This window comes from Danio rerio, chromosome 16, assembly GCF_049306965.1.
Source record: "Danio rerio strain Tuebingen ecotype United States chromosome 16, GRCz12tu, whole genome shotgun sequence".
Taxonomy (NCBI): Eukaryota; Metazoa; Chordata; class Actinopteri; order Cypriniformes; family Danionidae; genus Danio; species Danio rerio.
The window spans coordinates 23,364,582-23,386,716 of NC_133191.1; the positions used below are offsets into that span (position 1 = coordinate 23,364,582).

At 32.9% G+C, this 22,135-nt stretch overlaps 3 protein-coding genes and 1 long non-coding RNA gene across 4 annotated transcripts in view; 2 read left to right on the top strand and 2 right to left on the bottom strand.

The window, feature by feature from the left end:
- otoa (otoancorin) overlaps window positions 1-13,535 on the bottom strand; it is a 61,389-nt gene extending 47,854 nt beyond the window's left edge. Inside the window, exons 1-19 of the mRNA XM_009292280.5 lie at window positions 13,489-13,535; window positions 11,404-11,487; window positions 11,165-11,268; window positions 8,802-8,823; window positions 8,360-8,396; window positions 8,109-8,238; window positions 7,273-7,341; window positions 6,901-7,091; window positions 6,619-6,773; window positions 6,002-6,079; window positions 5,442-5,569; window positions 5,145-5,287; window positions 3,102-3,210; window positions 2,792-3,010; window positions 2,555-2,716; window positions 2,148-2,288; window positions 2,017-2,072; window positions 347-467; window positions 113-231 (exon numbers count right to left, since the gene is read on the bottom strand). Of these exons, the coding sequence (XP_009290555.1) occupies window positions 113-231; window positions 347-467; window positions 2,017-2,072; window positions 2,148-2,288; window positions 2,555-2,716; window positions 2,792-3,010; window positions 3,102-3,210; window positions 5,145-5,287; window positions 5,442-5,569; window positions 6,002-6,079; window positions 6,619-6,773; window positions 6,901-7,091; window positions 7,273-7,341; window positions 8,109-8,238; window positions 8,360-8,396; window positions 8,802-8,823; window positions 11,165-11,268; window positions 11,404-11,458 (2,039 nt within the window). The 5' untranslated portion in view covers window positions 11,459-11,487; window positions 13,489-13,535. The remainder of the gene's footprint in view (window positions 1-112; window positions 232-346; window positions 468-2,016; window positions 2,073-2,147; window positions 2,289-2,554; window positions 2,717-2,791; window positions 3,011-3,101; window positions 3,211-5,144; window positions 5,288-5,441; window positions 5,570-6,001; window positions 6,080-6,618; window positions 6,774-6,900; window positions 7,092-7,272; window positions 7,342-8,108; window positions 8,239-8,359; window positions 8,397-8,801; window positions 8,824-11,164; window positions 11,269-11,403; window positions 11,488-13,488) is intronic.
- The window catches only part of LOC137487900 (uncharacterized), a 1,155,393-nt gene that overhangs the window by 977,223 nt on the left and 156,035 nt on the right, over window positions 1-22,135 (top strand). The window lies entirely within an intron of this gene.
- LOC141378084 (uncharacterized) overlaps window positions 1-22,135 on the top strand; it is a 361,025-nt gene that overhangs the window by 113,336 nt on the left and 225,554 nt on the right. The gene's annotated exons all lie outside the window — the stretch shown is intronic.
- On the bottom strand, window positions 16,206-19,410 carry riiad1 (regulatory subunit of type II PKA R-subunit domain containing 1). The gene is made up of 4 exons (XM_003200179.7): window positions 19,305-19,410; window positions 18,881-18,957; window positions 18,029-18,075; window positions 16,206-16,334 (listed from the first exon to the last, which is right to left on the bottom strand). The coding sequence occupies exons 1-4, from the start codon at window positions 19,386-19,388 to the stop codon at window positions 16,270-16,272; spliced, it is 273 nt and encodes a 90-aa protein (XP_003200227.1). The 5' UTR covers window positions 19,389-19,410; the 3' UTR covers window positions 16,206-16,269.

A 22,135-nucleotide genomic window follows, 5' to 3' on the forward strand; every position in this document is an offset into this window, starting at 1 on the left:
AAAAATTAAATCAGTATCCTGCCTGTTTAGCATATCATTTACACTTAATTTACATGTCATTTGAATGCACTGAAAATGTAAATAAATGTTAATAGTATATGTGTGTTCTTACGGTAGATTGATGAGCAGCACAGCTGGGATGGCCTGAAGCTCAGCGTTTTTAATGTCATTAAAATATCCTGCTCTCTGCGCCTCAAGACTCGCAAAGAGCTTTTGAGCTGCACAGCGGATCTGATAAATAAAACAAAATCAGAAAACAATGGTTTACTTTTGTAGATTTGATGGTAAAAACTAAGTCAGAGTAGATGAAAGAATGTGTGTGCTACTGAATGAATGTGATGTTTACCTGAGTCCTGGAGAGCCATATGTAGGATTTGTTAAGCTCCTGTGACATCTGCAATGCATCAGTTCGGTTGAATTTCTCAAGCATTTCACAGGTGACACCTTGCACAGCCTGACCCAGTTTCCTGCCGACAACATTTTGAGATTTATCAGAACATTTTATCTTAGCGGTGAAATGTACTAAACAACTTTTGCACAGATGTGTGCCCCGATTCACAGTCTCTATAAATCTATGCTAGAAGCTGAAAATTAGATTCCACAGAATATAGACTATAGTGAATAATAGACAGATATTTTCCTTTCACAATTATACACTGCCCATTCAGAAAAAAGCCACAAAGTGTCTTTAGCTTTGATTACCACACACATTTGCTATAGCATCATTTCAATATTGTTCTGCAATGTCCCAATTTGTTGATGTTGATGGGAAAGATAGACCAGAAGATTCTTAATAGGGTTAACTTCTGGACCCTGTGGTGGCCATTCCATGGGGTAAAAATTATATTTTGTGTTCCCTGAACCACTCTGTAAAACTTTGAGCTTCATAATTCCTAGCTTGGAATACATACACATGCTGTCAGGGAGGAAAAATTTATGTAGTAACCTGGTCATTCAGTATATTCAGATAGTCATCTCAGTTGACCTTATTCTTTGGGAATATAATGTTACTGAACCCAGACCTGACCAACTTCGGCATCTCCAGATCATAACACTGCCCCACAGGTCTGTATGGTAGTCTATAAGCATGATGGAGGCATGATGTACCCTAATGTACTTATGACTCTGGAACAGAGTAAATCTGGTCTCTGTGGACCACATGACATCCTTCCTTTGATCCAGAGTTCAATCTTTACGCTCTATAGTAAACTGAAGCCTTTCCAGTTTTTAATAATGTGTTGGATAATTCTTAAACCAATTTGGTTAGTTTCAGCAAACCTCTTAGATGTTTTATTTACTTGATGCATGCCAATAATTTGACCCTTCTGAAATAAATTTGAGCATGTGTCTCCTGATCTTGAAGATTAGATGAGAGTAGATCTGAAGTTATCTCTGCATCAAGTAGGGTTAAAGAAGATGTTACCAGCTAAAACATAATCCATGCAGTAATTATCCAACTGAAGACTCTTGCCAATTTTCTTATTTAAATCCAGGTGGCGACTTTATATTTATTTATTTATTTATTATATATATATTTTTTTTATTTTGGACAGGCAGTGTAGAACTTTTTAGTACTCTGACTGAAGTAATTAGTTTCATTTAGCTATGCAACATCACATATGCAGTTAATAATTTGTTAAACAAAATACCTTTATGATGATAGAATTGCTCCTGGAAAATTACTCTTATTCTTATTGCTCCAATTATTATTTTATTTAGATATTTTTTATGTATTGGTTACTTCTTCCTTTAAAACTGTACCTATCCTATTATTTTAATTATTCTTAAAGGTATAAGAAATCTTATGTGCATGACCGCACTAAAAACTTTTTTTTTATTTTTATAGAAATTGCTAGTAAACATCACAAACATTTGCGACTGGAAGTAGCACATTGATTTAAAAATAACATTTTGAAGTTGAAAAGCTAAAAAAAGTTCAATATGAATAAAACAATAAACTTTGCTTTATTAAAAATTTAAAATGAACAATGTGTATGTGTTTATAAAAAGTCTCACCCTAATTCGCCAAGGTTGATCTTATTACCCATTATCTTCTTTAAAAGGAAAACTGACTACACAGAGAAAAAGAAATTAGATAGTAATGGGTGGCATGGTAATAGATTTAAGAGATTTGCAATAGTGTGTACCTGAGCACGAGTCCAGCCTCGTCCCTTAAGCTGATCCACAGAGCCCAGGTCAGCCTTCTCCAAAATGGACAGAGACAAAGACGAAAGGAGGGAATCTGGCAACCCTTTGACCAGTTCAGATGCATTCACGTCACGACGAAACTGATCATTTCACAAACCAAAACACAGAGTGAGTGCAAAAAATCAAGATGGAGGCAGATAGAGTTTCCACATTGCAGAATATTTATTTTGTAATAATAATAATAATAATAATAATTAACAACAACATTAATAATCGTCATATTAAAACCTGTCTACATACTATACAACGAAAAATACAACCCAAAAAAATGTGAAAGACATTTGGAAAAAGGTTTTTATTGTTTTCTCATCATTCCATCTTTCTCTAAATAATTTGATCATCTTACCGCATTCAGCAGTGCTGTTCTCTGCAGGGAGGACATTTTCTCAGCCATATTTTCCAGGGCTTTGTTTTCCAGCAGACCTTCTGTCTTCACATTTTTGAGGAGGGAACTGGCAACGCCTCTCACCACCGAACCCAGAGACAGAAGCTTCTCACCACTTACATTCTACAAAAGAAATAAATAACATCATTGTGGAAGCAATACATGGATGAAACTATCTATTGACATAAACTGTCAAACCTTGGCAGTCTCAAGCATTTTCTTGGCCAGAGCTGTAGCTTGAGCGGGACTCCATTTGACCTGACTCAGGGTGCTAAGCGTGCTGTTCAGGTCCTCTGGGCTGAAGCGGGAGAGTCTGGAGACAGGAAGAGCAGACACTGATGACCCCAGAGACTGAAGAAGCTCAGAGGAGGAGCTGTCATCTTTCTCCAGAATGTTCTGTACCAGCTGTCTCTTGACCTGAGGGACAGTTCAGTACAATGAACGTAAGAAATAATGAGAAATATTTACAGTAGGAGCAGCATTCATTTAACTGAGAATCAATTCTGACCTTGTCTACCTCCTGGTTGCTGCAGGCTTCAATCTGAGACAGCAGTTTTCTGCTAAGAGTCAGATTCAGAGACGGTGCGCTATCAAAGAAACAAGCCAGAGAGCCTAGTCTGTGGAAACAAAATGGGAGTGAATAAGTGTTGAAGAAACTCTTGGATGTAAAGCGAGTGGGGAATACAAGGATGCATGTTTCTCCCTCAAATAAAATAAAATGTTTAGACTTTAAACTTTGTTTTAAAGAGTTGCAACTTTTTTCACAATATGATTTGTGTGAATTTGTTCATCATAATTGGTACTTAATAGGGCATATGCAGAAGGACTTTAAATTATCAGTAACCTGGGCAGAATTGTATCAACTTCGGGTGAACTGTATGTCATTACAGAATCAGCGCATTTATGGTCTGTTTTCTTTAAAGATCAACTATTTTCACTGCCTGATTGATATATGAAATAAAGTGTGTCTTAGAATGTACAAGAAGCACTGCATAAATTAAATTTTTCCACACTATACATCCTCTTGGGCGAGTGCATGCGGCGCCTCTCTAACAGACATCTGTAGAGCTGCGGGCTGGGCGACACCTAATACATTTGCAAGGTTTAAAAATCTGCGAGTGGAGCCGGTTTCCTCAAAGATATTGGGTAACCCTTGGTGATTGAGGAAAACAACTCGGTTAAGGTGTTGAAACACGCTTGCTGCGCCATTCTCCCTAACACGGCGATACGTGCGCTTATTCACTCTGTCAGTAAAGTTCCCCGCTTAGGTGAACCCTGCAGATTCCTCTGAGGCCCCCAGCGCTGATGTTGTAGGTCTGCCCGCTGGTCAGCCCGCGTTTTGGGTATAGGTGCTCGCTATGCGTGATCCCCACTAGGCGATCCCATATGCTTATTCAGCCACGGTGCAGTCCCCCTTACAGACACCTGTGTCTTCCCTCTCCGCTAACCATCTTTTATATGCGTACTCCCCCTTCTCAGGGCTAGTCCATACATTCTGCCATCATATCTTCCCATTGGGTAGCAGGTGGCCTCCGCAACATCCCAATCGGGACTGCACGCTTTCCCAACGTACTGTCGTATTAATTCTTAGAAATTATCTACACACTTGCGACTCCCGAAAAATATATCTAAATCCGCAAAACTTCTTGTGGTGGGATAAAAACTTGTAGTGGGATAAGTAAGGGCCAGGGATCCAGTTGGAAGACCGCGCCTCTCTATGATGCAGGAGCGCGCACGCTATGCCTGGCTATCCTCTCATCGGAGGCGAAGGTAAGGTGCAGTCATTATGGCGTTTTCCAGACATTTCCCCATATGTGGATCAAATCCACTTATAGCATTGAAGTTTCCCATCCGAAGGGGAACGCTCTGGTTACTAAAGTAATGCTATAAAGCATCACCATAATGATTGTTCCTTAGCTGTAAATATCAGTCTCTTCAGCTTAAAAGGATAGCGTTGTCTGGCTTTCCCTGTGCTTATATGCGGAATTGATTGCAATAAGCTTCAGGCGCGCAAGCTTACACTGCCAATTCATTTGGCATTTCTTTAGCCCATTATATACTCTTTCAAATGATTGGCTTTCTGAAACGAAATCCCCATACATAAATTAAATCCACTAAGTAACCAGAGTGTTTTTCCTAATATGTTTTAAAACTGGACAAAAAAGTATTGTTTATATTATTTTATTTAGCTTTCTTACTAAACTTATTTAAATTATTATGATTTAAAGTGTGTTAAAATAAATTTTCTTTAAGGTTAAACAACTTGGGAAATTTGCAATAATCACGCACGCACGCACACACACACACATATATACATGTATACTGTACATAACTTGATCTTTTTTCTTGCAATGTGTCTCAGAAAAAAAAAAACAAATTTACTTCTGTGAAACATTTAGTGTTGTAAACAAATGGAATGGATTGTACATCTTTATTTTAACAGAGTAGTGCCAAAACGTCCAGGGGAATTAGTGTACTTTTTTATCCCACAATTTTTTTCCCAATAGCAAACACTTGACACACACACAAATGATATAATTTAGATCCAAACCTGTAGACATTCTGAGTGAAATTGTCACTGCTGGAACACTCTTGTTTCAAGCGCTGAAAAAGTGTCCGACCCAGTACAGGCTTCATTCCAGTAACATTCTGAAATGATGGAGGGAAATCTGGGGTCCTGAAAAAATCACATAGCTGGAAAAGAAAGTGATAATTATAATCAATAATACATATTTAATAAGAATAAATTATACTTATTTAGATTACATAATTTGAGACCACAACCAACAAATGTTTCACAAAATAAGAGCTATGATTTCAGATTGTTCATCATGTTACAGACACTGACCTCTTCTTTTGGGATATTTTTTACTTCCTCGATGGGAAGGCTGGACAGAAAAGGTCCCATCATTGACAACATTTTAGCTTTCAGCCAGAGCATTTTGGCAGGACAAACAGTATGAACTGGTGTTGAAACTATATAAAAATAAAACAAGAACATTTTTGTGTCAACTATCCTTTTAAATGTGCCTTATGTGATAAATGCAAATAATGCCGAAGAGAAGCCATCCTGATCTCATTTTACAGTGATGTATAATAGCAATAAAAGGCATTCATTGATAAGTCATTCAAACAGCTTATTTTCTACACCAGAGTTCACAATATTGGTCCTGGAGGGCCGGTGGCCATACAGTTTAGCTCCAACTTGCGTCAACACACCTTCCTTTAAGTTTCAAGTATACCTTGTATACTTGAAACTTAAGGTGTGTTTGATTAGGATTGGAGCTATTAGAACTCTGCAGGACACTGACCCTCCAAGTACAAGTTCGGTGACCCCCATCCTGTGTCAACCCCAAAAAAACTTTTTTTTTTATTCTAAGTTCTTTCATCTGCTTTTCGATGGTTTACCGTTCATCACAGAAGGTTTAGCCACTTCATCACTTGGTTTGCTCATCATATCCAACATCTTGACCGATGGGTCACTTTCTAGAACAGTCAAAAAAATTGAATGGATTATTACAGTTGAAGTCAGAATTATTAGCCCCGAATTATAAGCCCCCTGTTCATTTGTTTCTATTTTCTGTTTAACACAGAGAAGATTTTTTTTTCCAACACATTTCTAAACATATTAGTTTTAATAACTCATTTCTAATAACTGATTTATTTTATCTTTGCTATGATGACAGTACATAATATTTGACAAGATTTTTTAATTAGGCAAGTTACTGTATAAAGATAGTTTGTTCAGAAGACTATCGAAAAATATATATAGCTTAAAAGGGCTAATAATATTGACCTTAAAATGGCTTTTAAGAAACAAAAAACTGCTTTTATCCTAGCTGAATTAAAACAATCAAGGCTTTCTTCAGAAGAAAAAATATTATCAGACATACTGTAAAAATTTCCTTGCTCTGTTAAAAATCATTTGGGAAATACTTAAAAAAAAAAATAAATCAAAGGGGGCTAATAATTCTGACTTCAACCACACACACATTGTAAACTGTAAATGTAAGCTGCAAACTTACGACTGGCAGGTTTTTCCTGCTGACTATTGTTAGTGGTAGGAGCTTTCAGATGGCAGTTAAACTCATTTTGTGCATTTCTCTCTTTGACCCATCCTATGATTTCATTCTTCTGTTGCTCAGACAGAACAGCAAACACCTCACTAAACACCTTCATCCTTGAGCATAATGAGGGAGGAGAGACAACAAAATATTTTACCCCAATTGTAGAACAGTTACATTTCTCCATGTTCAGACCCTTCTGTAAATATAAAAAAAGAATAATAAAAAAAAGAATAAATTTACATTTCAGCTAGTTGAGAGTTTTGTGTAAATGGTGGCAGCACAAAGCTAGATGGAGGCATTGTTTCCAAAAAAGGTTTAGCCGCCCATAAAAGCTTTGTTAGGTCCTCTTTCAGGAGGTCTGTTCCGTTCTGCATGATGATTGTCCAGGAAAGTGGAGCCACGAAGGCCCGCATGAAACAACGAGGACCTTCCTGAGTATGAAAAAATGTTAATTACATTTTTAGTGCAAATAATTATAATAAATATAATATAATATAATATAATATAATATAATATAATATAATATAATATAATATAATATAATATAATATAATATAATATAATATAATATAATATAATTTAATTTAATTTAATTTTTGGTCCAATACTAACTGTAGCATTCCTCATGAACTCAATCATATGGCCCATATTGGTGCAGTTCCGCATCTTCTCAGCAAAGTTCTGTAATTTATTATAGAAGAACAAGAAATAAAGAAAGTAAAGAGAAATATACGAGTCTTTCTGTGTATTTTCCACATGCTCATTTGTCAAATTATGTCAAACACTTTTCAAAAGACCTTTTAAATTTTTGAAAGAAGTCTCTTCTGCTCATCACCTCTGCATTTACAGTATTTGATCAGACAGTAAAATAATATATTCTGTGAACTTTTTTTTGCGGTTTTAAAGAGCTGTTCAATTTTTTATCTCCTCAATCTCACATTTGTCCTTAGAAATAATATTAATAGGCCACTCTTGTGCTCTGTGATTATTAGTTATTATTGGTGCTCAGAATGATCAACAAAGTATATCTAAAATATATTTTAACTCCGGAAAAAATCATGCATATACTGTACAGTATCACATGATTAAAATTATATATTTTTATAGCATTTTTGTAAAAATAATAAAATGTATTATTTAGTAGCATTAAATGAATATACATATATATATATATATATATATATATAATTTTTATTTTTTTGAAGTGAAAGTTTTCTCAATCTTAAATCTTATTCAAACGCATTTAAAAAAACTGAGGATTTAACCCAACTCAAAAGCAAGGTTTTGTGATCTAATCCATATTCTTTTTTTTCTTTTAATTTCATTAAAATTTGATTCAATTTTAAGTGCAAAATCATATCAGACTACCTTTAAAAAACTGGCCGCTATGGTGTTTAAATGACCAGAGTGTAAAAGCGCTTGTGTGTTTATAATGGTGAGAGTTTTACCCTAGTTATTTCCTGTTCCTCTGCCGTGTCATTGGGCTTCATATAGGGGCGAGCGTGAGAAAATGGAGGTATTGAGGAGAGAAGCTCCAGAAACACAGGCACAGGACTCTCCATCATCTGTGCATGAGAGCTGAGTGAAGATAAAGGGGAAAAAGCTGCTTTCTACGCAATGCAATAAATTATGATCATTATTCAAATATACACCTGGTAAATAGTTATGGCTGTGTAACATTAGCTGAGAGGGAATCTACCTGTTCTGTGTGTGGTTCATTGCAGGCATCTGGTAACCTGAAACAATACAGTCCTTTAACAAAAGACACAGTGCATAACCGAGAAACATAAAAACTCTGCGACTGAAAACATGAGTTGAAAAAAAAAAAACAATTGCTTGTTGTGAATCTAAAGAGAAACTAGAAAGTACTTGCAATCTGACTCTTTAAAATGTCCAATTTGATTAATGATGGAAGTCTATTATTTCTGGTAGACATGTGTCCCAGTGCACAAATGCAAATATATCCTGTATGGTTTCTTTGGCCATTTATATTTGCATGTTTAGTGCCCTATAATTCTAAGTACAGGTGCAACACATGTAATTGATTTTAATACCAAGGTTATGTAAGCATTTTGTAAGGCCAGCTTTATTCAAACTAGAAGTTAATGAAAAATATGATTGCATGCAGTCAGAAATCTTACCTTTGTTGGAGCATGTGATCATCTGGAAAAAAATAAAGGAATTATTAGCAGGTCGTACAGGGGTTTTTAAACTTTCAAGGCTCATTCGCATTTGAATCAAATGAATGACTATGAACTGATTCATCTTAGAATTGCTATGAACTAAATTTCCAGTAATAGTTAGCAATGATTTATTGAATGAAAATAATACTGGAAAACTAAAAGAGCGTTGAGTATTATAATAACTAAAAGAATGTAAAACACTATGTGAAACTAAAAGAATGTTGAAAGAGTGGTATCTGAATCAATGGCTGCTTCAATCTTTCAATATCTGGGATTTAATTATTGATGAAGTTTTAAATCAGTGTTTATGTGTCTAGATTATTTGAAGACTTCAGTGTTGTCCCTCTGTGGAATAAAAATGTGTGTGGATTACTCTTTCTGTATGCAAAATTATTGGTTCTCTCAGAGTTACTAGGCCAGGTGAAGAGGTCCTGGGACCTTTCACGTGGACTGCTGAAAAGTGACCACGATAGCTGGAACACTGATATCACGGCATATTAGAAATGAAGTTATTACTATCATAATGTGTATTTCGTTATAGTCAAGATGCAGCTTTCCTATAGTGTGTGTATGTGCTGTGCTGCTGATAACATGCTTGCTTAAACTGGACAGCATTGAAGTAGATGAGCATTATTTGTGTATGTGTGTGTTTTTCCTTAAGAGAATCTGAGCTCTTTAGTCATTCTGACCATAGTAAACACTTTCTGTCTGAGCTTTGTTTACTTGTCTCTTAAATAACCATCTAAGATATGATTTAAATGCTTATGTGTGTAGATTATTTCGAAGTTTATCTACATTTTAACCAAACAGAATCTTCCTATATAAATGTGTGACATGGTCAGTGACCTTCTGTTAGAGTACAATTGCTGTGGATTTGAGACTATACGTAGAGTGGTCTAAAGCACTTTGTGAGTGTTGAAGCTGGCTTTTGCTGTTGAAACTGCAAACTACTTTAATCAGTATTTTTAAATCAGTTGTATCTCTGATTATTTAGTAATTTCAGTTGGTTTATCCTACAATGTAAAAATGAGAGTTTAATCTTGCATGTCATGAATGTTTCTTCACTTTTATGTCCCAGAAATTGATTTACAGTTAACGTCAGAATTATTAGACCCCCTTTGATTTTTTTTCTTTTTTAAATATTTCCTAAATGATGTTTAACATAGCAAGGAAATTTTCACAGTATGTCTGATAATATTTTTTCTTATGGAAAAAAAATTCGTATTTGTTTAATTTCAGCTAGAATAAAAGCAGTTTAAAATTCTTTAAAAAAAATATAAGGACAATATTATTAGCCCCTTCAAGCTATATGTTTTCCCGATAGTCAACAGAACAAACAATCATTATAAAATGACTTGCCTAATTAACCTAACCAGCCTTGTTAACCTAATTAACCTAGTTAAGCTTTTAAATTTCACTTTAAGCTGTATAGAATTGTCTTTAAAAATATCTATTCAGATATTATTTACTGTCATCATGGCAAAGATAAAATAAATCAGTTATTAGAAATGAGTTATTAAAACTATTATGTTTAGAAATGTGTTGAAAAAAACCCTCTCTCCATTAAACGGAAAATGTAAAAAAAAAATAAACAGGGGTGCTAAAAATTCAGGGGGGCTAATAATTCAGACTTCAGCTGTACATTTTTATTTTAGTAACACTGAAAAATAATGATCCATTAGTTAATGATACATACTGTAACAAATGTAATACATTTAAATGTATTATTTATACATATTGGTATTTAAATCAAGGAAGCCTTGGAAACAGTTATTAGTTGACTTTACTTAAAAAGTAAGTAAACTCGCTATCTTAAAATTATTAAGTAAACTAACTATGTAAGTTAAGTCAACGTAACATTTCTGAGTTTCAACAGGTTTACTCACTTGTTTTTGAGTAAAGTATCTAATTGCTTTTTACAGTGATCTAAGAGCACTGTTGAAACTAATACTGTGGTGACCCCTGATTAAAAAAGGGACTTAGCCGAAAAGTAAACTAATGAATGAATGAATGAATAAATAAAATGTAATGTGAAAAAAAAATAGAAAATATTTGTTCCTCATTTCATGACATAAATTGCAAACTATAAAATTAAAGGAATTGGCAAACAAAGTAATTGCAAAGGAACTGGCAAACAAAAACAAATAATAATAATAATAATAATATTTTCACCAACTTAGTAATTAAATTGTATAGTGTAATAAAATTTCTTTGTTGGTTCAGAAAATGATGGTTAAACAGTGCATTAATCCTATGCTATAACTACAGCAGCACATTGTTGTATTTTTAGAATGAGATGAAACTAGTGTGTACTCAGTTACCAGTTTCTTGGCCATTTCCCTAAAGTCTGCAGGTAGTCTTGGAAAGCCGATGGTTGACTGGTTACTATTAAGCATCTGTGATGCCACCATATCTTGGGACATTACTGAAAAGAACAGCACATACACAACATTTATGATGAAATCAGTGATGTTCTCCAATATGCTTCCCAAAATATTGTTTCTATTTACTTATCCTAAGACTGACATTGATTTAGAACAAAACTGAAAAAACTGTTTACCTGCAGCCAACTGGACTAGTAAAGAGAGGATGAAAACCTCTCTGTAAAACCCCATCACGCTGTTCTCTTTCTCCAGATAAACCACTATAAACAATATAGATTAAGAAGACTTCATTTAATTCAGAATTTTGCACTGAACAGACATATTCAAAAAAATAATGCATCTTCAGTGACTTCATCTGAATAACACATGGACAATCCAGACATATCTGAAGACATGCAGAACAATACAACAGTTCCATTCAATTGCAATTATGTTTCCATACTACAAAAACCCTTGCATTATTTGAACATCTGGAAACAAATACACTGTAAAAAATCTGTTAGGGTGCTGGAAAAAGCATCCATAAAATAACAGCTGTTAAATTACAGAAATTTACCGTGAAATAACAGACGTTAAATGACAGAAATTTCTTTAAATTTAAATTTCTGGTAAATTTCTGTAATTTAACAGCCGTTATTTTAAGTTTTTTTCCGGTACCCCAGCTGCCGGAAAAATTATGCATTTTTTTTACAGTTTAGATACTCAAAGCAAGATGTTTAAATAGCAGCACAATTTATGCAAAATACACATATATTATAAGACATATTAACAATACATTAAATCCAAGTATTTTATAATTACTACTGTAAAACAAAAACATATAAGCCTCCTCCTGTGCTAAGATTGTTGTCATTGCATAAAACTGGCCACTTATGTTCACGTGTCACTATGGTTTTTGTAGGCTTGCCAACTAACCTCCCATTTACTGAATATATCCACCTGTGAGGATTTGGGAAGAGTGCTAGGATACTGTCTGTGAGAGAATAGTCTCATTGGAATACAGTAAAGAGAAAAACAGACTTTATTTCTGAGTCTGGTCTGCTGTATTGCTGTATGAAAAAGCAAATCTCTGTAGCTTTATTGATAATTGGGTTAAGCTTTTTTTTTTTGTCACTCCAGCATTATGTTGCTTCAAAATTAGTTTGAGTAATATTAATATCTTTCATACTTCGGTTATTGCATTTTTTCATCTTTGCCTTAAAATGTTGGTATTTTTGTTTCTTTGCAGATTTTATTTCCTTTCTTCTAATAAAAATGTCTTGAGAGAATAAATTTAAATTGTCTAAATATGTTTAATTTAGCTTTTTTTCCAGAAATGATTATATCATTTTTACAATGTAGTTATATGTGATGTTGGACAACAAAACAAGCTAAAGTGTTGTATGTTTTTGTTTTATTTTTAAAATATTAAGATGCATGCATCAGTTGGAAGCTGTAAGACTCCAATTAATAGTTTGTTTGGATAGGACAATATTTGAAAATCTTCAATCTGGGGATTCAACAAAAATCTAAAAACTGAGAAAATCAACCTAAAGTTGAAGAAATTAAGCACGTTATTAATCCAAAATTTTGTTTTGATTTATTTACAGTAAGAAATTTCTTAAATATATAATTATGAAACATGATTGTTACTTAATATTCTAATGTTGATTGGCATAAATCTATATAAATAAAAATCTATAATTTTGTCAAAAACAGAGTATTTTCGACTATTGCCACAAGTATACCCATGCAACAAGGTTCATTAATATTTGACAAAGTACAAAAAGTTCTATTTGTGTCAGTGGGTTAATAAAATTTTAAATAAAGTATTATAAATTGCAAACATTGGCATTTTGTAAAATATGAATTCAAACTTTGATGTCTTAAGAAATTGCATATTCTTTGTTATTTAGACCAATCGTAATTGTATGCTTTAAATGACACTTCTTTTATTTTAGGTTTAGACAATTAACTAATAAACTTATTCCTTTCTCTAAGTATGTACTTTAAAATAATTTCCATAATACTGCCTTAGTAAATGGACGACATATCCAGATCACTTTTTACAATTTAAAATATAAAAACCATCTTAATAACAGAAATAATTACATTTGTTCTAATAATTATGATAATGCACAATAACCTTGCACTGAAAATAGCATATTTCTCTTTAAATTAACAAGAATTTTATTTATATTTTAAGATTATATATTAAAAACAAACAAGCTAAAGCAATAAACTAGTAATCAGACTTTACATTATAAATGTGCAGTACTCACGGCGATGCTGAGGTGACGGGTGTGTACTGAAGCTGAACAGTTGCACACTGGAATCATTACAGGATGGTTTCCACTCTCATTGCTCTCAGCTCCTCCCATCACAGCAGACTGGAGACCGTGCAGGTGCTATACATGGACATTACATTTGTAGATGCAAGACTTCACTTTACCATAATCTGCCTTTTTTAAATGATAATAAAAATATTTGAAATTATTAGAAATAAAATCATGTGAACTCACAGCAATCAAACCTACCTGAGCTACCTGATCTGATCTTGTGATGAATTTGCTAAGATTCCATCTCTGTGAATATTGTCAGTTTTCGATGACTTCAACTGATGAATAAACTTCCTCACTGTTGAATAATGGACTTCAAATTGTTTGCAAATTGACATTTTATCCCTCCAAAACATGGTAGTAACAGTTGATTCTCTAAGATCTTTCACATGTTTTTTCTTATTGCCGAGACCATAGACCAACAAACTCACAACAAGTTCACACTTGCTGAAGAGAAGTTAAGCAAAGGCATTTAATTAGCAGTACCTGACTGCTTCTTCACTCAAAAACAAAAAAAATAAATATGAATTACTCGCCCTCATGTTGTTCCAATACTCTGAGACCTTCTTTCATCTTTAAAACACAATTTTAGATAATTTAGATGAAATCTGAGAGCTCCCTCATCCTCCAATGACAGAAACAATTTTAGGACATCTAATGTAGACAACAAAAAATAATAATATCAAAAGAGACCATATCCATTCAGTGGTTCAACTGTAACCACAAAGCTCCAAGAACACTTCTGTGTGCCAAAAAACCCTCAACAACTGACTTTGTCCGCCTTTGTCTTCTTCCATGACAGGTCAGGGTGCTTGTTTACTAAAGACAATACAATGTATTATCTGTAGTAAATGTGTATGACTCTAAAATACAATGTATAGAGTCATACACAAAACACACAAGTGCTGTATAATGAATGCACACTAATGTGGAAGCTTGCACCAGTGAAGTCATGTGGAATGTTTTGACAATGTTTTCTGGTTCCTTTTCTGGGCTTTCAAAGTTTCGGGATCAGTGCTGTTTATGGAGGGTGTGGGAGCTCTCATCTTCAAAGAGTAACGAAATCACTGTGTAATTTGTTGTATTTTTATTCATCTGAGCTTTTATTTTTCAGATATTTTTTTAATTACTGATGATGAAAACCAAGAGGTTTAGGGCCTTACTTTTTCATATTGATATTTCACAGACCTCTCTTGTCTTCAGATAAGATTATTACAGTATCTGAAATGAACACATAGTTATCTGTTTTTGAGTACTTGCTGAATACTACACAGTAGTTATTTAGCTTAATGAGTTTCACATATACTGTACTCAAGTCAGATGTTACACTGAAAGGACAATGTTTCTGTGTGAATGAACAGTAATGTGTTAGGCCTCTGGTGACTTGTTAAGTCCAAAAAAAATAAACATGTCACTTGCACAATATTTCACCCTTGGGCAGTCAAACTTTGAAAAAACAAATAAATAAAAATGTAACTGGCTGTGTAGTAATACAAATGTTTAAGCCAGAACTAGCTGGACTGCTCAGTCAGCACTTAAGCTGAGCTTGAATCAATTAAATTTATTTATAAAGAACAGTTGAAAACCACCAGAATGGATCAAAGTGCTGCACGTAGGAATTAAATCAAATAATAAAAAAAAGGAAAAAAAAAATAATAACAATAATACATAAGCAACACAAAAAATTGCAACACAATATTGACCTTATTTTTGGTGTATGAGCGGGAGCAGCCATTGGAATCAATAATATGTACACTGTAATAAAATGTACACTGTAAAAGATGCTGGATTCCACACAATTGCTTCATGTTGTCTCAACTCAAACCGATTAAGTTAATTTAATCGTTTTTGAAAATTTAAGTGGATTGAACATAAAACAATTAAGTTGTTCCAGAAAAACTCAAAAATTGTATTGATTCAGTTAATTTTAAATACATAATTTTATCAAGTAGCAACAATATTTTTTTAAGTTTAATATAATATAAATCTATAATAATAGGGAATTAATCAGCCTTGATATGTCTTTAAAAAAGAACAGAAAGATCAGGGGTCTCATTAATAAGCATGTACGGGCAAAACATGGGTGGATTTGTGCACATGGCACTTATCATGCAAAAGTTGTGATCTATTAAACTGATGCTTGTTCAAACTACTTATTTAAAATAAGTTGAATCAACAAAATTCTTCATTTTATTTTTTTAAGGGGGAGACTTAATTATTTCATGTTCTATTTTCTTAAATTTGTAAAAACAATCAAGTTACCTTAATTGATTTGTGTTAGGACAACATGAAGGAATTGTGCAGAACCCATTTTTTAAAGCTTTAATGGATAATCGGCAGATGGAAACTTTAATTAAACATATTTAACTTAAATATTGTTGACTTCATTGAACCACTTTAAATCCTATGAGTCGTTATCAATAATAAATAAATCTAAATCTATTCTGGTGTACATTTACTTTTAGAAAGTTTTCTAAACAGATTTTATAAATCAGACCCCAGTCTCATTTAGTCTTTTATCCCTGTGGACTCATTTAGCCAACAAGCCTGTTCTGTCCTCTTCCCTGATACCATTAAGCTAATTGTTGCAAAAAATGAGCAGGTACAACAGAGATGATTTACAGTTACTATGAATACAGTAGAATCCAGACTGGTACACATTTTATTTCTTTTTTTTTTCTTTTATTAAAAAGATATACAATAAAATTAAGAACATATACACTTTCACTTATTATTGATTTTTATTTGGGCCTGAATTTTTGTTGGCAATCCAGGGTCACTGAAATGATCTGAAAGAGAAAAAAAATTGAATGTACTATATTTTACATTTTGAATACTGTATATTGTATTAAACTTACATACAGTTTTTCACCTACATAATCCTTTTAAATAAATAATTAAAAAAAAAACTATACTTAGTGAATCATTCATTAAAGCCAGGCAAATACACTGTGCGAATTCGGACAGTTGGAAGATTTAGGGCCCTATCATACGACCGGCGCAATGTGGCGCATGGCATGATGCAATAGTTTTTTGCTAGTTTCAGCTTGGCCCAAGAGTGGTTTTGAGGCGTTGCATCACGCTGTTTAAATAGCAAATGCAATTGCGCTCATATGTGCGCCCAAAGGCGTTCTGGTCTAAAAAGGAAGGCATTCTGAGGCACATTGCTTGCGCGTTGCTAGTTTGAGAAACTATATAATCTTTATTATATTATAATATCAATCTTTGTTTTATTAAAAACAAGCTTAGATTTGCCCACCTGCAGGTTTTAAACCATATGGGGCACAGCATGTGTTTTACAATATAACTCAGGTTTTTGAACACACTTCGTTATTATTGTTCATTTACTCGTTTGCTGGAAATTAGAACTGAATTTAGAAATAGTTTTAAAACAAATATTTGCGCTTAACAAACAAAATTACCGTCAAAATAGAGCCCCTTATGTGCATGCTAACATCACGAATGAGTTTATCTAAAAATCATACAAAAGCTCTAGCTCTTGAGAAATCTTCTGTAAAATAATATCTCTGATGAACCTGTCATGGTATTTACTGCATGAAACATCACATTACGAACTGTTCCTGACAAAGTCAATAAGTCAGCTGCCTAAGCTTTAAGACACAGCCCTGCTTTTTCCACAGCTCCTGATTGGTCAACTTCAGATAGATCTACAAATTGGTTTGTTCAACCACACACACACTTCAAGAATTAGACATACTTTTAACAGGATTTAGACATGTTTAAAAACGATCAGGAAATTTTGAGTTGCTGGGCTCAGCTATTAAATCCCTCTCACATGATGCGAGCGACAACCGTAAGAACATCAAAGGATATCCGTGTGTGAAAAAATCTCATATGAGCTCGTATGATAGCAAAAATTGCACTGTATGCCTGGCTTAAGACAGGAACTGCACCAGCAAAAAATAAAAATAAAACTATGATTTTGTTTAATTATTTGAAAAAGAAATTACTTCTAAATGAGAAAATAGCACTGCCAAAAAATTCAGAAGAAATCACTTTTGTGACATAAGTTCAACGTCAGTCAAACAGACATAAACTAATAAAATACCCTCTGAATGAAACACATAACAGATAATGTAACTTCAGCTGGTTGTTATGGAAAATTAAGGTGAGAGGTCTTATATTATTCATCCTGATAGGATCAATTTTGCTATAACTGACTGGCGATACATTTACCTTCTCATTACATGGCTATTTACCACACATGAGGCAATCCTCCAGTCATACTTTAGCAGTTAAAAAAGTTCAAACTAGATATAAAAGTAGCAAGTGTATAGCACTGACTTCAGCTGCTTGGATGAGTTATCAGATGAGTTATCAGAGTTATCAGTTTTTGCCACTTGTTACAGGAGGAAACTTGACCAATAAGTTTCAAGTATTCCAGAAAGCTTAACAGACCATAGACCGTCTTTACACGCAGACTTACATGAAGAGATGCAAAGGTGCCAAAAACCACATTTACCTGCTGCAAATTCATGAACATCTGCAGGCCTTTTCAGAAACACGTTTCTGGATGGAAAGAAAGAGAAATATATGAATAGATTCAATGATAACAAATACAGTTCAAAGTTATGCATCGCCTGCACTACACAAAAACCAAATTACACAAAATTTTTCCTTCTATTTCACCTATGTGTGACAGGTGTTAAATAACAGAGGACACCACAGCCCATGCATTTTGGTTTTGCCCTACTTTGTTTAATTTTTGGACAAACATTTTTGATTTATACTCCAAGACCTATAATATTTCCCTCCAACCGGATGCAGAGCTTGCTATTTTTGGTGTTTCAGAACACTCCCTCACCCTTCCAAAACATCTACAACAAGCCCTTACTCTAGGCATGACTGTGGCCAAGCGGATAATACTAAAAAACTGGAAATGTCCTTTACCTCCTTCTTTTCGAACCTGGTTAATGGATATGGCCTCCGTTATCTACTTGGAAAGGCTCAGATTTATCAGGTCTAAATCCAACAAAAAATTCTTTGCTACCTGGGAACCCTTTCTTGAATACTTAGACCTGAAACGTGCTCTAACCAAATACAGCACCCTTCATGAAAACTGACTGGCACACTACCTTATAGGACTTTTTGATGTCTAAATACTGTGTAACACTACATTTTGTATACCGAATGTACGGCTGAACCCACATGTACGGAAATTCATATATTTACTTCCAAAGTGTGTATATTCTGAGACAATATTGTTGTTTGTTTGCTGTTTTCTGTTGTACTTAAAAAAACTTAAAATAAAAGTATTAAAAAATGATAACAAAATGAGCTGTATAATCCTGATGCAAATAAAACATTAATGTACCTTAAAAAGTCACTCAGTAACATTTCCACCTCTGGGTGAAACCTCAAATATTTTTCATTGGCAATTCTTGTCTTGATCTGGAATAAAAATTGTGAAATCACAAACAATTTTAACTTGAAAACATTCAACCTAACACACACACACACACACACACACACACACACACACACACACACACACTCCACAATTCCAGCATTATGTTGCTTCAAAGAATATTCATGAGCACAAAATAAACTTGCACATTTTGCTCAACTACATTGTTTTTTAGTCTACCTATAGTGAATGAAGCATTTCAATTTAATATTGGCTACCCACTGCGCCACCGTAACGCCCACAATATTACTTAGTATTTTTAATTCTTCTTAAGGTAACTGCAGTAATATTTGTAGACCCACATGCCTTTTAGTAGCATAAAACAAAATACCTTGAACTGTCGTAGCTTCACCTGTTGGTCGAGACTTAAAGCGCCGAAATCAAGTTTCTCAAGATCGTTTCTGTCCGCCATCATAAAGAGACGCGATGGAGCCAGTGAGCTAAGCTCTTTGATAAAGCAGATTTTGTTGCCAAGCAACACAAACTTCCTGTATGTTTTGCCCAGACCCTCGGATGTATATTTTTCTTTTTATGTTATTTTTTTATTATTTTCTTTCATTTTATTTATGTCCCTACGCGTATTAGAATGTGTAACTTTACTAAATTATTTAATAGTTAAACGTGTAGGTAAACACTATTTGTTTATAGGCCTATACAAAGAAAGTGTTATAAGTGACTCACTCTACAGTGTCAGTAGAAAATAGATTAACGTTAACCTTATGCAATTTATTACTTCACGTAGCAACGTGTCATGAGACCAAACAGCGATGACTATGCTACCCATTAATAACATTATCATCATGTCATTCGGAGCAAACGTTGATCTATCTCGCTCACAGAGACGGCATTGAGTTGTCTACAGGTAAGTGACTTTTGTTGTTGCCGTTTTTGTTGTTTTGTTCTAATATTTCTTTGCTAGTCCACTGATAAATCGTTCGGGATTAGATTTAACATTAAAGACTCAGAGACTTGAGGTAGAAACATTCGCAAACTTTAATGGCAGTTTAAGAATAATTTAAGGTAATTTATGTAAGAATGTTCAGAACTACACTGGGAAATATACACGACATATAAATGTCAAATGACAAAGCAAATCAAAATAAACAACATGAAAGGGCAAAATTCAAAACAGATAACAGCGGCCTCTTGTGGAAACATCATTCCACTGCCGCCATTCTGAGAGGAAATGCAAATTAATATAATATAATATAATATAATATAATACAATATAATATAATATAATATAATATAATATAATATAATATAATATAATATAATATAATATAATATAATATAATATAAAATACAGGCCCATAGCCAGCCTGGTAAATGGGGGTTTCTTTTGTCTTAAAATTTAGACCTTTTTGCTTTTTATATTTAATTATGAGGTTTAAACACTGCATTTTAGTGGCATTTAAGCACTATTTTTAGCTGGATTAGCTTGTCAGATTTTTATTGTACAAAAATATTTCCTAAAGATTAAGAATAAAGAAATGTGAATAAAACATATGTTTAAAATATGAATTTATTATATCATATATCCTTTTAAAAAAAGAATCTGCTAAAGTTTTAAATTAAAAACTGTAGCCTATTGTGATTTATTAGTCAAATAACAAACTGGCCAGCACATTGAACTTTACTCAGTCAGAATTTGGCCATTTGAATTATAAAAAATTAAACATAATACTAAAAGAGCTTCATAATTTGTCTTGCCTTATAAAAAAAAAGTACATTTGATTGAAAATTCATGGTTAAAAACAATAGCCAAATTAGTATTTAAAGTCATACTAATATGGGTAAAATGTGCTTTACTTCTTTTTATGTGTCATTTTTTGTTTTAAGAGTATAAAGTCCAAGATTTAGAAAAAAGTTATTGTAAAATCTTTTCTCTATTTAAAAACAATACAGTACCGAAAGATGATTTCACTTAGGCTACATCCGATTGTGTGTTTTCTTGCACAGCTAATGAAAAATAATAGTTTGCATTGAACAAAACTGACCTAACAAAACCTATTTTCACAATTTATTATGGTGTAGCAGTCAAAATAGGACAAATGAGCTCATGTATGGGACAATGTATGGACCTTTTTCATTGAGGGGTGGGCCTTTCGAACCACCCAAACCCACCCTGGCTACAGGCCAAATAAAATATAATATAATATAATATAATATAATATAATATAATATAATATAATATAATATAATATAATATAATACAATATATAATATAATATAATATTATAAAATATAATATAATACAATATAATATATAATATAACATAATATAATACAATATAATATATAATATAACATAATATAATACAATATAATATATAATATAACATAATATAATATAATACAATATAATATATAATATAATATAATATAATATAATATAATATAATATAATATATCATAATATAATATAATATAATATAATATAATATAATATAATATAATATAATATAATATAATATAATATAATATAATATAATATAATACTGCAGGTTTTGTGAACATTCGTGTTAAGAGGTAGCAAATAAACCTTTTAAATATTTTTCAATAATTTGATGGGGCAAAATATGTATTTATACTTTTCATTTAACTATTTCCGAAACAACCAAAGATGAACCACAGAAGCAACATAACAATTAAAAAGAAAGATGTAAGAGCCATGACATGCCAAATAAAGCACACACAGGAAAGTTTTTAGTATTTTTTTTTTCAATAAAATAAATGTTAAGTAAAGTTCAGCTAATCATCCGTCAGCTACTAAGTTTATGGTTTATTCACCTAAATAGCTGTACAAGTTGTGATTATAGCATTAGCATTGTGATTATAGCATTGACTGAAATCTCAAGCCATTCTTTGTTGGCAGGTTTGAGTTGAAAGTAATGGTCCTTTATCTAGCAAGAAATGTATAGGGAGTGTACAATGAGTTGGATGGTGAAGTACTTTTAAATTGATTTTACAAAATAACAATAACTTGCATGATAATAATAAAAAAATAAAATAATTTAAAACCCCTGAATATTAATTTCTTTATTTTATTTTCGGCTTAGTCCCTTAATAATCTGGGGTCACCATAGCAGAATTAACTGCCTACTTATCCAGCATATGTTTTACGCAGCGGATGCCTTTCCAGCCACAACCCATCACTGG

What these genes read in the sequence shown, in the direction of transcription:
- riiad1 (XM_003200179.7), bottom strand. Translation starts at nt 19,388, where the DNA reads ATGATGGCGGACAGAAACGATCTTGAGAAACTTGATTTCGGCGCTTTA. An exon ending in TGAAGCTACGACAGTTCAAG is followed by an intron (nt 18,958 to 19,304) that starts GTATTTTGTTTT and finishes TTTTTATTCCAG; the next exon opens with ATCAAGACAAGAATTGCCAA. An exon ending in TGTTCATGAATTTGCAGCAG is followed by an intron (nt 16,335 to 18,028) that starts GTAAATGTGGTT and finishes TTTCTCTTTCAG; the next exon opens with ATCATTTCAGTGACCCTGGA.